This window comes from Eptatretus burgeri, chromosome 16, assembly GCF_056783735.1.
Source record: "Eptatretus burgeri isolate ZD-2024b chromosome 16, Ebu_testis_v1, whole genome shotgun sequence".
Lineage (NCBI taxonomy): Eukaryota > Metazoa > Chordata > Myxini > Myxiniformes > Myxinidae > Eptatretus > Eptatretus burgeri.
The window spans coordinates 3,167,835-3,183,614 of NC_140976.1; the positions used below are offsets into that span (position 1 = coordinate 3,167,835).

At 41.9% G+C, this 15,780-nt stretch overlaps 1 protein-coding gene across 10 annotated transcripts in view; it reads right to left on the reverse strand.

Annotated features, from left to right (window-relative positions):
• LOC147010336 (transient receptor potential cation channel subfamily M member 4-like) overlaps positions 1-15,780 on the reverse strand; it is a 582,375-nt gene that overhangs the window by 59,613 nt on the left and 506,982 nt on the right. For 9 of the 10 annotated variants that reach the window (XR_015052249.1, XR_015052248.1, XM_085858968.1 and 6 more), the window contains 3 exons: positions 14,649-14,955; positions 14,385-14,503; positions 6,453-6,600 (listed from right to left, as the gene is read on the reverse strand). Coding sequence is in view for 8 of the 10 variants with exons in the window: in XM_085858968.1 (XP_085715094.1) it covers positions 6,453-6,600; positions 14,385-14,503; positions 14,649-14,955 (574 nt within the window). In the remaining 2 variants the exon portion in view is untranslated. The remainder of the gene's footprint in view (positions 1-6,452; positions 6,601-14,384; positions 14,504-14,648; positions 14,956-15,780) is intronic. The other variant, XM_085858970.1, reaches the window with a different exon arrangement.

Consider the following 15,780-nt stretch of genomic DNA (forward strand, 5'->3'; position numbering starts at 1 on the left):
GCATTGTGCTTGCGGGAAGCTCGGCCACCTTAATCAAGATCCAATAAAGATAAGAGCAGCACAACACGGAGGTGGCGATTCCCTGATAAGGTGACTGCGTGATTCCAGGTAAAGGGTAGTCAGATGGAGGACACTGGGTCACATGGTTAAATTATTGGCATTCGCGGTCGATTTGCGGCCCACCATGACACAGACTTATTCATGTGCGACGGTCTCGATTCCCGGCGAGTCCGGGGAGAACCGGCCATACCCCCACCCTCCTACTACTGCGACCCCGGATCTGCAAGAATATAGTTCTTTATCACAAAAAAATATTGATATGAAAAAAGTTTAGAAGTTAATTAATTATCCAAGTCCTGCACAGGCAAATTATTTCGTGAGATTAAATGAGTTATCACAACATACAGTGGCCTCCAAAAGTATTCATCCCCATCCAGAGTTTTCATATTTTGATGCCACTTGAGCTTATTGGCCCATGCTCACGAAGCGAAAAGCAGGGTTAAGGAATTGGTCATATACAGTATGTATGAAGAACGCATGTATGCGTCGGCATTTTGTTATTCCCTTTTCGCTGCAACCACTTGTCGGATTGACATTAAATTTTCACCATTGGTGCGACGAATCATGAAAAAAATGTTTTAATAGTAATTATGACTTCATACGTCAAATGGTGTGTCAGCCATTTATTTTAACCTTCCAAAATCTCGGAAATGGCTGAACAGGTCGAGGTGAAAATTTACAGGTACAACCGCCTATCAATGAAGAACAAAAAGTGCCCCATCAATGACATCATATGTCACATGGTTTAGTAGTCATATTCAATTTACCATATTGGACAGACAGATCGAGGGGAAACTTCACACACATTCCCCAAGCCTTGGGGATACGAAGGTGTTCATGGATAATTGATAGGTCACATGGTTTGGCAGCCATATTGGATTGAAGGAAAATATTTTTAAAATTCTCTCTTGAATTGACTGCATCCAGAAGGGAAACTTCAACATAAGGCAATACCCCTTGGCGCTCACCTGGTAGTGGTTGGATAAGATAACCAAGGAACCACTGGTAGGCATGGATGACCCACGAGATATGTAATGGAGAAGAAAGTAAATAGCTCTGGATTTGTTTTTTCTTTTTCATGCCATGAACAAACTTTGGTACATCATGGATGATAAAGGTTGTGGGCAGGTGTCATCGAAATTGTGTGTGTGGTCTGCTGCTCTTCCTCACCCTCTCTCTGTTCTATTCACCCACTCATTTTCTCAAGGTCATCTGCTATCTGCATTAGGCCATGGGCTAGATAGGGCCACCATGCACCCCCCCCTCCCCCACCTCCCAACAAAACTATGTTTTTTAAGTGTCTGGATATGCTGAATACGAATTTGAATGTTAACATTGAAAATATTGGGATGCACTACCTGTTTTAGCCTCATGAAAAGGGGTACCCTCAGAAATGAATTTTCGTCATTTGTGCCAAAAGCGATTTCCATACCCAATCAGAATGGCTTCTAGACGATCCATTACACTGTCAGACTACACATATTATGGCTTATATGAAACATAATCTCATGCTGGTTCCATGTATGTGTCTAAAATTAATATATCCAAGAGCTTATACAACATGTTGAGTACATGTACTGTATCGTCTTATTAACCGTTCATTACTGTGTTGAAGAAGTTTCAAGAAAGCATATTTTTAAGAATTTTTTTTCTCTTCTGCCAAATCGTCCAGAATAAGAATCTGACTGAATTTGTTATCCATATATATAGTATCCAAATGCAATTTAATCCAGATAACATGAACACACATGATCTTATCACACTAGAAACAACAGAACGGTATTCACAAAATCAAAAGCAGGGTTGGGTTTTAAAAATAAAATAAATTGCTGAGAACATTATTCATGTTCATATCGCTGGTATATTCTGTCCCACTCTAAATAGTATAGTAATGTATTTTACAATACATATAAATGTGCTACATTCATACTTATTTCCCAAATTCTGATTACAAACAATGATTGAAACCAACATTATATTTACATATACTGTAGTCGATAATAACAGTCTAACATTGTTCCTTTAACCAAGCGATAACACAGTATATCTTTCATATACATATTTCAATATATTTCTGTTGATATATTATAATGATCATACAGTTTCATTGTATTCATCAGGTAAGTAACAATATCATGAGATTTTACTGTCATCCATTTCAATAAATTTCAACAGCTGATGGTTCAGCTATGTTCTTCAATCTTGATCAGACTCCGAGCTGTCACCAGGTAAGTACTCCTGTTCCTCTGGTATTCTGTCATCGTCATCTGATTCATCACCTCCATCATCACTGGTGTTCACTGATTCAGCAATATTTGTCAACTGCTGTGGGAGAACACACCCCTCATACCAGAGAGGCTCCAGTTTTTGCTTGACAAGTGCCCAACCGTGTCTGTCACCAGCATCAGGGATATCAGGGTTGGCAATGTGGGCCTTCTTCCATATCCCAACCTGGTATTTCACTCTCTTGATGTGCTGCTCCAGACTCTTTCTACATGGAGGATGAGTAGCCAGGTCAACATTACTTGAGTGGGTGAGATGATCATCATCTTTGGCACACAGCTCACTCATTCTCAAGAATCGCAACTCATCTACACTTCGAACACGAGATCTTCCATACAAAGCACAAGTGAACTCATTGAGATTATCCATGAGGTCCCTCAAAACATCCCACATGTCTCCCAGCCTGGCCAGAACTTCCACAAACTTCGGCATCCTTGAGAGGGTCTTCAATGGCTTCACTTTGCCTAACCCCTTGAAAGCACTCGTGTTATCACAACCACTGTAGGCATGAAGTGCCATCAATGCTGTCAAATGCTGTTGGGAATAGCCATGAGATATTTCACTGATATCGATGAACCTCTTCTTGTTTCCTGTGCCTGTGTCGAACATGATCTTTAGGTCTGTCATAGTCGGAGCATAGTGCAGCAAGATGAAAAATAATATGTCAACAGAAATATCTTGAAATATGTCAATGAAAGATATACTGTGTTATCGCTTGGTAAAAGGAACAATGTTACAGACTGTTATTATCGACTACAGTATATGTAAATATAATGTTGGTTTCAATCATTGTTTGTAATCAGAATTTGGGAAACAAGTATGAATGTAGCATATTTACATGTATTGTAAAATACATTACAATATTATTTAGAGTGGGAAAGAATATACCAGCGATATTACAATGAATAATGTTCTCAGCAATTTATTTTATTTTTAAAACCCAACCCTGCTTTTGATTTTGTGAATACCGTTCTGTTGTTTATAGTGTGATAAGATCATGTGTGTTCATGTTATCTGGATTAAATTGTATTTGGATACTACATATTTGGATAACAAATTAAGTCACATTCTTATTCTGGACTATTTGGCAGAAGAAGAAAAAAATGTCTTAAAAATAAGCTTTATTGAAACTTCTACAACACAGTAATGAACAGTTAATTAGACGATACAGTACATGAACTCAACAGTCTCAACATATTATATAAGCTCTTGGATATATTAATTTTAGACACATACATGGAACCAGCATGAGATTATGTTTCATATAAGCCATAATATGTGCAGTCTGACAGTGTAATGGGTCGTCTAGAAGCCATTCTGATTGGGTACGGAAATCGCTTTTGGCACAAATGACAAAAATTCATTTTTGAGGGTACCCCTTTTCATGAGGCTAAAAGAGGTAGTGCATCCCAATATTTTCAATGTAAACATTCAAATTCGTTTTCAGCATATCCAGACACTTCAAAAAAACATCGTTTTGTTGGGAGGTGGGGGGAGGGGGGTGCATGGTGGCCCTATCGAGCCCATGGCTGACATGGAAATCAGCAAATATTAACGCTCTGCATAAAAAAGGTGTAAAAACAGATCCCTGCAACATCAGACCAATCAGCCTGCTCGCAATGTTCAGCAAGTTTATGGAATCCATCATCTGCTCCAACATGAAATCCTTCCTCTTCTCTGATGGTTTTATTTCTGACCATCAATTTGGATTTATACTAGGTCACTCAACCCTGGACATGCTACTTCTGCTCTCCCAACAATGGATGGAGGTCCAAAATGCAAAAAATTAGATCACAGCCATCTACCCAGACACATTGTAAGCTTTCAATATGGTCTGGCATCCCATACTGCTCACCAAACTCTCTTCTTATGGTATCCAAGTAAATCTCCACTCATGGCTCGCAGACTTCCTCTCCGGATGGATTCAACGCGCGGCTCTTAATGGAGTTCTCTGATACCCACTTCATGTCCAGGCTGGAGTCCCTCAAGGCAGTGTTCTGGGTCCTGTGCTATTTCTGGTTTTAATTAATAATCTCTGATTCCCTGTAAAATCCTCTTTATCTCTTTGTGAATGACTCCACCCTCTGCCATACCATCTATCATCCCACTGATCAGCAGGCAGCAGCCTCTTCACTCCATGCAGACCTGGATAAAATCACAAGCTGGTCAAACACTTGGAATATGTCTTTCAATCCTGACAAATCTCACCCTCACCATGTCGCTCCAAAAAGACCATCTGGAAACCCCTCCACCCAATCTACTTTCTCAACAATACTCTTGAAGAAGTACTTTCATTCAATCTTTTGGGTCTCACTATCTGCAACAATTTTTCCTGGGAAAACCACATTTCTAAGCTGGCCTCCAAAGCCAATCGTCAACTGGGCATCCTATGTCATGCAAAGTCCTTCCTTGGCACACCTGAGCCCCTGATCATGTTCAAAGCTTTCATCCGCAGCCTGATGGAGTCCTGCTCTCCATCTGGGGTGGTGCTCCTGCCTCACACCTCGCTCAACTTCACACTATGGAAACCAAGGCTTTTAGGATAATTGGTATTTCCAGTGATGAAGCTGAGTCTTTGGGTCTCTCACTCTCATCGGAGGCAGGTTGGTGGTCTTGCGGTCTTTTATAGTCTCCTCTCCAGCCTTACACCCCCCCTCCTTGCTCTGTCTGTGATCTGTCCACCCTATATTTCCTCAGGGCATTCAAGATCTGCCAGCAACCACCTTCTAGTGAAACTGTCAAAATCAAGAATCACTGCTCACCTTCACTCTTTAATTCTTCTTTTTTCCCACCTCTGAAACAAACTCCCACACTTTCTTCAATCCAACTCCTCCCTCCAGGTCTTCAAAATAGCTGTTCACCACCATCTCTTTTCTTTCCCCATCCAAAATCTTGATCTTTACTACCCCTGTTAATTAATCCACCCCAAGCCCACCTCCTTCAAATTCCCCATTTTCCTTCTTGAAAGTCCCTGTGGTGTCCATGTTGTTTACCCCGTGTACCCCACCTCATCCCTCTCCTTTCCACAGATATCCTGTCATTGTTCCCCACTATTTTGTGCTTCCGTCTCCCGCCTTGTTATATGTTACTGTCTATTACCTCTTACACGAGCCTCAACTTGGTAAACCAAAAAATAATATATGTATATATATATATATATATATATATATATATATATATATATATATATATATATATATATATATAACCGGGCATAGTGGCGTGCGCCTGTAATCCGGCGACTCGGAGGCTTGAGTTGGAAGATCGCTTGAGGACGGGTGCTCTGCGCTGGGCCACGCTATGAGAGGGTGTAGGGCAGCCCGGAATCATGGCGAAACCCAATCCTTATTTTCCCTGTGTCGTAAGAGGCGACCAGGGTTGCGTCAGGAAGAGTATCCGGCATAAAACCTGTGCCAAATCAGTATGCGGATCATAACGGATGATCCGCTGTGGCGACCCCTAACGGGAGCAGCCGAAAGAAGAACAACATATATATATATATATATATATATATATATATATATATATATATATATATATATATATATATATATATATATATATATATATATATATATGTTCGCTTCAATTTAAATTGGGGTTGTCCCAGCACTGTTATTTCCATAATTATCATAACTGACATGGTCCACCTGTTAACGAAACCCAAAACGGACCCGTTTCACATGTTAACAAAACCCATAATTGACACATTTCACCTATTAACTAAGCCCAAAACCAACATGCTTCACCTGTTGCCCAAACCCAAAACCAACACGTTTCACTCATTACCTCAACCAGTAATCAACACATTCCACCTGTTAACTAAACCAATAATCGACATATTTCACCTGTTACCTCAACCCAAAACAGACCTGTTTCACCTGTGAAAGAAGCCCATAATCGACACGTTTCATCCATTAACTAAACTCATAACCGACCTTTTCAGCTGTTAACAAAACCCAGAACAATAACACGTTTGGTGTGAAACAAAAAGTGTGATCACAAAGTCTGAAGACAAGATGAAAAGTGAGCAGAATAACTACTTCGTACGAGAGGAGTTATAAACAGACAAAACCCTTTCACTAGTTCTTGTTAAAGATCAAACTCACCATCTTTCTGACGATTATTATTTTTGGACCAAGGGTCTTGTTGATGGTGAAGATGTGCAACAAACGTACACAGAAAATGATGAAATTCAAACTGAAGATGATTCGTCCGAAAGTGAAGGCTTTGGGGTTCCAATCCGTTGGAACCAACCTGAAGAAAGAAAGTAATCGATAATCTTCTGGATATATAATAGGCTAATGTCATTTGTCTGTGTCTGTCCTACCTTGAAACATGGAATAGCTCCTCGGAAAGAAAAAAACACAATGAAACTAGAAGGGCACCAGGTAGAGAGCATACCTCTGCTACATCATGCCTGATCCACAAGAACATATCGGGCCCAATACATTTTTGAAATATCATGCTGTACAGTACTATATCGATTTAGGCCCGATCTCTCAATGATGAAGAATCACTTTAAAAACGAAATAATTCTCATATCCAGATCCAGATTCAGATCTTCACCAAAATAGAATCAATTTGTTAGGGTTGGGGTTAGGTCACACACCCAACATGTCTTCAACTTTTTGAGATATTGTGCTGTATATTAGTTTTGCCCTATCTCTCAATGGTGAAGAATCACTTTGAAAATTAAATAATTCTCATGTCCAGATCTTCACCAAAATCTACACAGTTTGTCCTTGTCACACCACCACCCTGCCCACCAAATTTCATCCGGATAAATCAACAATTTTGAGATATCCTGCACACAAACAAACAGGCAGACAGACAGAGACGTGAAAACATAACCTCCTTCACCTTTGGTGGTGGAGGTAATTAAACTTCAATACAGTGGTGTCTCCGAGTAATCATTATTATCACCAGTGTCATTTCACTTTATAGTCATCATATTATCACTAATAATCAAACTGAAGAATATATCCATTCACCAATCATCAGAGAGCAGCGATCAACCTGCACTCTCATATAGCACATAACATGAGTTCATTATATTAGCAACAATACTCATATTTACATCATAAAACAAACAGTCTAAAGATTTATTGATACATCTACTGCATCGTGGTCTGAATAATTATTCTATTATAATAGTCTGAATATTATAATATTCAGACTGAATATTATAATATTATAATATAATATAATAAATAATATTATTTTATATTATAATTAATATAATAATATAAATATTATATTAATTATAATATAATAGTCTGAATAACACTATTATAATAATTATTATAATAAGTGTCCACAATGTCTATCACCATCTGCACATCTTTGTTTGCATACACATGGTCCAGCAATGACCCAGAGCCTGGAGTTGGCCCTGAGACTTCTTCTTCTTCCTTCGGCTGCTCCCGTTCGGGGTCGCCACAGCGGATCATCCGTATGATCCGCATAGTGATTTGGCACATGTTTTTTTTTTTACGCCGGATGCCCTTCCTGACGCAACCCTGGTCGCCTCTTACGACACAGGGATATGGTACACCTATATTAACCTGGGTATACACCGGCCCAGTACACTGGTACTCACTTTGCCGACCTCAGAAGGATGACAGGCTGAGTCAACCCCCTGGTGTATTAATTCAGTGGCCCAACGGGGCTTGAACTCAGGACCTTTTGTATCCCAAGCTGCTGCCCTAACCACTGCGCCAACACCAGGCTTAGGAGTTGGCCCTGAGACACATTGGCGAAATCCATATTTTCCCATCAGTTTTGTGATGGTATGTTCTTTAGTACTCAAAAGGTCATAGTTGAAATCGGTCAATACAATAGTCAGCTGCTGGAGATCCAAAGATGTCAGCACATCTTGTAATTTGTCCATGAACAAAGGACAGCTTGTCATGGGTGATCTGTATGCAGTGACAATGTTGATTTATATTTCCTTCTGTGTTGTCACCGTCACTGTTCTGTATTCTATACCTATAATATCTGGGTTATGACTTGTTGGTGACATTTCTGATGGTGCCATGATCATTATGCCTCCCTTCTCCAAGTTAGCAGAGTGTGGCATTTCAGCTCTGAAACACTTCATTTCAGGCCGAAGTTGCGCATTATAGTTGAACTACTGTCTTTCTCTTAGGAAAGCCTCCACAAAACAAAGAGCATCTGCTGATCTCATGGTGATGTCTGCTTTCATATCTGGTCGATGTTCCAGATATGATCTGATGTTCAGTAAGCCTATTTTAAGCCAACTACCTCCAAGACTCTGCATCTGCAGAAGCTCAACCAGTCGAGTAATAATACCTTGAAGTCGATTCATTTCTTTCTTGACAGCTGGGTTGACGGCTTGCACTGAAGTCCTCAATTAGATAGGGATTAAGAATAAGCTCCCACAGTATGTGATTGCCCCCCTGTAACCTATTACATGCGGTAACCTATTCTTACGTTTTTGGATTTACAAGCGAGCCAAACGTGCCAAGCAGGCAGAAGCCCCACCTCAAAGGGTGATGGCGGGCGAAGTCATGCCCCTGAGGCGAATGATTGATGGGAATGACATCAGAAACTAGCCAAACATGCCGAGTGGGCGGAGGCCCCACCTTCCCGGGTTTCGTGGGAGAAAGCCATACCGGGGAGTAGGAATCGGGGGTTCGGTGTGATGCGAGTCAGGGTTGAGTTCAGGGAAGGAATGCACAAGTGTGGAGCGAGGGACGCACATGGTCAAGAGAGAACGTAGCTAGGAGATGGCCTGTAAGAACAGGGCTTTACGGCTTGCTTTCCTTTGATGCATGAAGAAGATGGCACGATTCGATAATTCGTGGTGAGGCGATTTTGCTCGCTTTGATGATGATGATAAGCAAGATGCTGGCCTTTGCCTCTTGGTTGGATCACAAGGAATGGACCCCGAGCCTCATGTATGTCAAATAGTGGGTCGGTGAGGAGGATCGACACACGAAGCAGCTGCACTGGGGCTCTGAGCCTTGCTGTTGAATGCCACTTGCACATTGCCTGACGTACATTTGTCCCGCTGCGAGAGAGCGACTTGGCGCCATTCTGCGTGCGTCTACACATACAAATAGAAGCGCCTCGATTCCACGTTCCACAAAGACCATCTGTGGACAAAGCTAAGTGCCAGAATAAAGGAGGGATTTTCTTTTGTTTAGTTTTCCGTTTGTCTGCATTAAATCTGTGTGTCGAGGCACCTCGACGTAAACTTCAATTCACATCACGTATTGTTATATTCTGATTGTTATCTTTCATAAATATTTGTCTATTTTCATGAAATGTGTTCATTTTAAGTGTATTTGTCGTGGCAGTTGAGTATAAACCCCCTCTGCATCCATTTCTGTGCCCCCGGCACACCGCCATTGCCTTCCGGTGTGTGATAATCTTCGAGGATCAACGTGTCCACCTCCTCATAAGGAAAAACCGCTCGGCCGTCCGGGCTGGCAATGTTAACCACCCATCACCACAAATTGTGTCGGGGTTGGGGGGGGGGGTGGGGTTTAACATGGACCATCAGCGCCATGACATATGTATATGTATGTATGTATATATATATATATATATATATATATATATATATATATATATATATATATATATATATATATATATATATATATATATAAATATACAGTGGGACCCGCTTAATAGAATCACGGTTAATAGAATCACCCGTATTATAGAATCAAAATCGTTGAGACCGATTCCATTGTATCTAAATGTACACAATTTTTCCCGTTTATTAGAATCAAAAACCCGCTTAATAGAATCAGCTGCTGGCCATCCACTTCGACAGTTCAGCGAAAACGAAAGCGGACGGATCGTTCAAACATTGATAAAGCACAAATCCTGAGGGACTATGACGCTTCGCCCAGAATGAGCCAACGAGAAGCTGCAGACAAGTTGGAAATTAACGAGCCGATCCTATGCAAGATTCTGAAAGATCGAGAGGCCATTCTGAAAGGTCAAGTGGATTCGTCTTCTTCTCAGAAACGCAAGCGAAGCGGCAACGCACCCGATGTCGAATCAGCAATGGTCAAGTGGATTCAAACTTCTAGAGAAAAGGAAGCACCGCTTTCTGGACCTCCGATGCGGGAGAAAGCGGCTCAGTTCGCGGAAAAGTTCAACAACAAGAAGTTCAGTGCGACAAACGGCTGGATTGACCGGTTCAAGAAAAGACATGGAATCGTCCACAAGAAACTTCATGGAGAGGCAGCGGCGGCTGACGTAGGAGGGAAACAACAATGGCTGGACCACGTGTTTCCGGATCTCGTAGAAGGCTTCACGGCTGATGAGATCTGGAATGCTGATGAAACCGGGTTGTATTTTCGGGCCTTACCAGACGGAACGTTCCTCTTCAAGGGAGATCAGCACTGCGGTGGGAAAAAGCCAAAGGAAAGAATCACGGTGCTTTTTTGCTGCTCGATGACTGGTGCAAAGCGTCCTCCTTTCGGTATTGGTAAAAGCAAGAATCCACGGTGTTTCAAAGGCCTCAAAACAATTCCAGTTCGCTACAGAGCCAATTCCTCCGCATGGATGAAAGGTTTCCTCTTCACTGAATGGCTCGATGAGTGGAATCGCGAGCTTCGGCGTCATGACCAGAAAGCGTTGCTTCTCATCGACAACTGTCCGGCACATCCCCAATCACTTCAACTGTCGAACATTACCGTGGCATTTATCCCGCCGAACACAACCTCTGTTCTTCAACCGTTAGATCAGGGAATTATCCGTTCATTCAAAGCTCATTACCGCCGTGCCATGCTACGAAAAGTGCTCACTGAGATCGACAACGAGGATGGAGCAATGACAGCGAGTGACTTGGCGAAAAAGATAACGATCCTCGACGCTATGCTGTTTACGGACGCAGCATGGAATGATGTGAAGACTACCGGCATAGTGAACTGCTGGTGCAAAGGAGGAATTCTCATCGGAGCGGCAAGCGAAGGCGAAAGGGTCGAGAGCAATGACGACGATGAGTTAGCCAACCCTCTTCAAATGGATCCCGACCAATGGCAGGACTTCGTCAACATGGACGCCACTCTCCAAACCACAGACGATGATGTCACAGACGAAGCCATCGTTTCGGCAGTCCAACGTGAAATGGGAATTGCTACTGACGCAGACTATGACGCCGACACTAAAGTGGAGGAAGAGGAGGAAGAGGAGATCTCTGTCCCGACCATCAAGGAAATGATGTCTGCAGCTAAGACGATCAGGCTTGGTTTGCTATCACATGGGTTCAGTGACATGGCCTTCCTGCGCAAACTTGACAAGGAGGTCACCGCCATTGCCACAGACTCGTTAAAGTAGGCAACAATCGACAATTTTTTCATTACAGAGTAGGCTCATCGACAAACCTATGTTGTTTTGCTTTGAAAAGTACATATGTACTTTACGTGTAATTGTTTTATTTTCAGTAGTAAGTTACATTGTTTTGAGCAAGTATGTCATATAAATCAAACTAAATGCTGAGTATTTGTCTCCGTATGTGTACTCGACATTTGATCAGCTTGATACTCCACAACTCTGGTGAACTCGGATATTAGAATCACCCGCTTATTAGAATCAAATTTGTCCGGCCCAAAGTGATTCCATTAAGCGGGTCCCACTGTATATATATATATATATATATATATATATATATATATATATATATATATATATATATATATATATATATATATATATATATATATATATATATATATATATATTGCTACGGAAATTGCCCTTATTGGAATACTAAATATAGGATTACCTCAGACCCCCCATTAAATGCCTGTTTAGCTAGGTTGTGTAGTAAAAGGGACGTAATATGTGTCGGGAGATTGTTGTTTTATTGTTTGTGCGGTGGTGGAGGACCGAGAGATTCCTCTTATTCATACCCCATCCCGGGATAGGCCCCTCCTAGTCGGCTGAGGGGTGTGGCCTGGAGAGAGGATGTGGCTCGAGGGAGGAAGTGACGCAAAGGGGAGGGCTTTGTTCGGCTTGGCCAAGAGAGGCGTGCTCGTGGAGCAAAGGAGAAACGAAAGGAAAAAGGAGTTCTCAGTTTGGAAAATGGAGTCGCAAAGCGAAGGCGTCCTCGTGTGTCGAAAGAGAAAACGAAGACCTCAGGTTCAGGTTTGTTTGGCAGTTTGGAAAACTGCAGGCGGTTGAGAGGCTGCTCATGTGTCGAAGGAGCGAACGAAATGAGTGAACGAAGGCTTCGTGAAAAGAGAATAGTGTTTGGAGAACAGTCGCTCTTGAGAGGGTGCTCATGTTTCGAAGCGAGCGAACGTGAGAGGAGGCCTGCATGTCGAATCGGCGATCGACTCTAATGAAAGAAAAGGTGATTCAACAGAGAGAGGAACTGAGAGGACGAAGCGGAAGTCGGGCTTCGAGACGGGAAGGCAGGAGAGGAGACGCCGGAGCCTCTGACGGTCCCTGCTCACACCAACGGCTCGACACGGTTGCCGATCCGCTTGCCGGAGCCCAGCACCTCGATTTGGGCCTTGTCTGGTGGACAGGCCAGGCTTGGATTTGTATGCTGGACATTGAGAGAGATCGGCTGAGGCCCATCGTCAACATTGCGCGGGGCCAGAACGCGCTGAGGAGAGCGTGCGCATGCGGTGCCTTGAGAAGGAAGTGGACAGCGCTGCCATCTTGCCACGCAGCGCGTTCGAGCTGGGAGTTCGAATCCGTGGATATCTGCCTGTTGTGAGCAACATTCGTGCTTTTGACACTGTCCTCTCGTCCATGAAACATCACCAAGTCCTCTGTCTTTTCTTGCATGCATGCTGTCTGTCTTTGTCTGCACGTGTTGTATAAGGCATATTTCGGGAGCGACCGCCTCAAAACCTATAGTCTGTAGTTCCCCAGTTAAGAACGGGTTGAGGATTGTTAATAAAAACACTGTCGTGAATTTTGCTTGTGTTGTGATCCCTGATAAATAAGTTCCCCAATAAATCTGGTTAATTCGTATGAAGTTGCCGCTATGGATTAATTCGTGTCGCGTCGAGGAATGATCCGTTCGATTGGCATATAAAACCAAAAATGGTTACAGACTGGCAGAAAACGCTCAGCATCTGACAAAACCAGTCTGTCACCAGGGGTTCTATTTCCCCAACTGGCAAGGTACAAGGATTACGTTGGTATCGCGATTGAAGACGCGTGACGCGAGGCCTGTGCTGAACCGTCCGGCGTTATAGATCCTGGAGACGGCCGGAGTGGGTTGAGAATCCCTCCATCATGAATCCTTAACAATACACACATATATAGATATATATATATATATATATATATATATATATATATATATATATATATATATATATATATATATATATATATATATATATATATATATATATATATATATATATATATATATATATATATATATACAATGTTAATGAAATAGAGTGGGGTGAAGCTCCCTTGTAAAATAATGACAGATCTCTGGGAGTGTGTGGAGTGGTTGTGACAATTTGGCGGCGACTGTCGGAATCTCAGTTGCATTTCCAAAATATTTGTCAGATGCTAGGAGACAGCATTGTGCAAGAGGTCTTTGGTGAATGAAAATGTCGAACAAGCAAGAACTTATCACTTGGTCTCTGAATGATTCAAATTGCCCGATCACAATATTTGAGCTCTTTCACTCAGCGCAAGAATAAAAGGATTCCTTTTCATGTCTTTTTCTCTCGTGGTGTTTTTACGAAGGTTTTCTGCTTTATGAAAACATCCATTTATGAAGTTTGGACTGTCAGCATAATGAGGGGGAAAAGGTGTTTAGATAATGAATATTGAGAATAGGAAGACAAAAGTTGGATTAGAGGAGATAGAAGGGAAGGGAGTATGGGAAGAGGGAGATAAGGGACATGGGATTGAGGTTCGATGGAAGTGAGAGGAGGGAGGGATGGGTATGAGGCACAGGGAGGAGAGGGATAAGGATGGGGGTTTAAACTTCACAATTTTGTGCATGAAATAAACAGATGGTCCCAAAGAATAAGGAGAGAGTGCAGTCACCAACTCAAAAAATGACAACATACCTGCAGGCCACACCGACAACAATAAGAACTGAAATCAAAAGATCAAGTTTGTTCCAGAAACTTGCAATATAATTCTTCAAAGCATTTTGCATCCCAAACTTGTCGATGCACTTCAAGAACTGTCCACAAGAAACAGGAAGTGACGCTCTGTTATAACTGCTCGAAGATAAAACTGAGTTTTCATTCTCACAGCAACATTGTTACAACATTTGCACACATTGCCTGAGGAACCACGATTCCTTCTCTTAGTGAACCCAAACATACCTGCCTCAACTCCTCAGTGATGAAAGCGATAAGCCAGGTGTACAACAAGATCTCCAACAAACCAGGACCGGTGGGCCATGGGTGCATATCGGTAAGAATGATGTAGGCGTAAATACACAGGAAGATCAGTTCCGATGCGAGGTTTGCAGAGAATATTGTGATTGGAGCTCTCCAGAAATGAATCCAGCGTTGGATAAAACCATCTCCTGGAGCAGTTTTCGTTCTGACAACAGAAACAACAAAGCAACTTGGACCATTGCTTCCAGAGGGTGGGAAATCCCCGCTTTGCTGAAGCAACCTATGAAACCTGCAGAACAGAAAAAAACTGGAACAGTACTCCGTATAGCGCATACCTACCTCCACCAGGCTGAACAGCTTACATTTTGTATCACATTGACAAGCCAGATCTGGATCCAGACTTTAACCAAAATCGAACCGACCCAACTCATCCACCAAGTTTAGTCTGAATCCATCCAAAAGTTTTGAAATACCATGCTATAAATAGTTTTTGGCCCCATATAGAATTAAAACATTCTCATATCCAGATTCGTACCATCACCAAAATCGAATGAGTTTGTCCTTGTCACACACCCAAACTGTCCACTAGGTTTCGTCCGAATCTGTCCATAACTTTGTGAGATATCCAGCCCACAGACAGAAAGACAAACAAACAAGAAAGATGTGCAGAGTACAATAGTTGCAAAGTCCCTAAAACAAATTTGACTTTAAAAATAATTGGGCGATGAATTCAGTGGCCAAATGTCCAAATCCTGAAAAGTCAATGGGATGAAAATTGAGCATTTTAGAAATTTCACCAAAGTTTTTGACCTTTGCCTATGTTGACCTTTTGCTCTATGTTGACCTGAAAGATAATTGGTGGTTGAATTCAGTGACCTGATATGCAAATCCTCTTGAAATTTCAAGTCAATCAGATGAAAATTGAGGATTTTAGAAACTGCACCTAAGTTGTTGACGTTTGGCCTAAGTTGACTTTTTGACCTTTTGACATCAAAATCAATCGGCTTCTTGTTTTATGACCAACTCTACCATTTGGTGGTTTCGTGAAGATCGATTTAAAATTGTGACCTGGGAGTAATTTACATACAGACAAACAAACAGACAGCCAGACAAA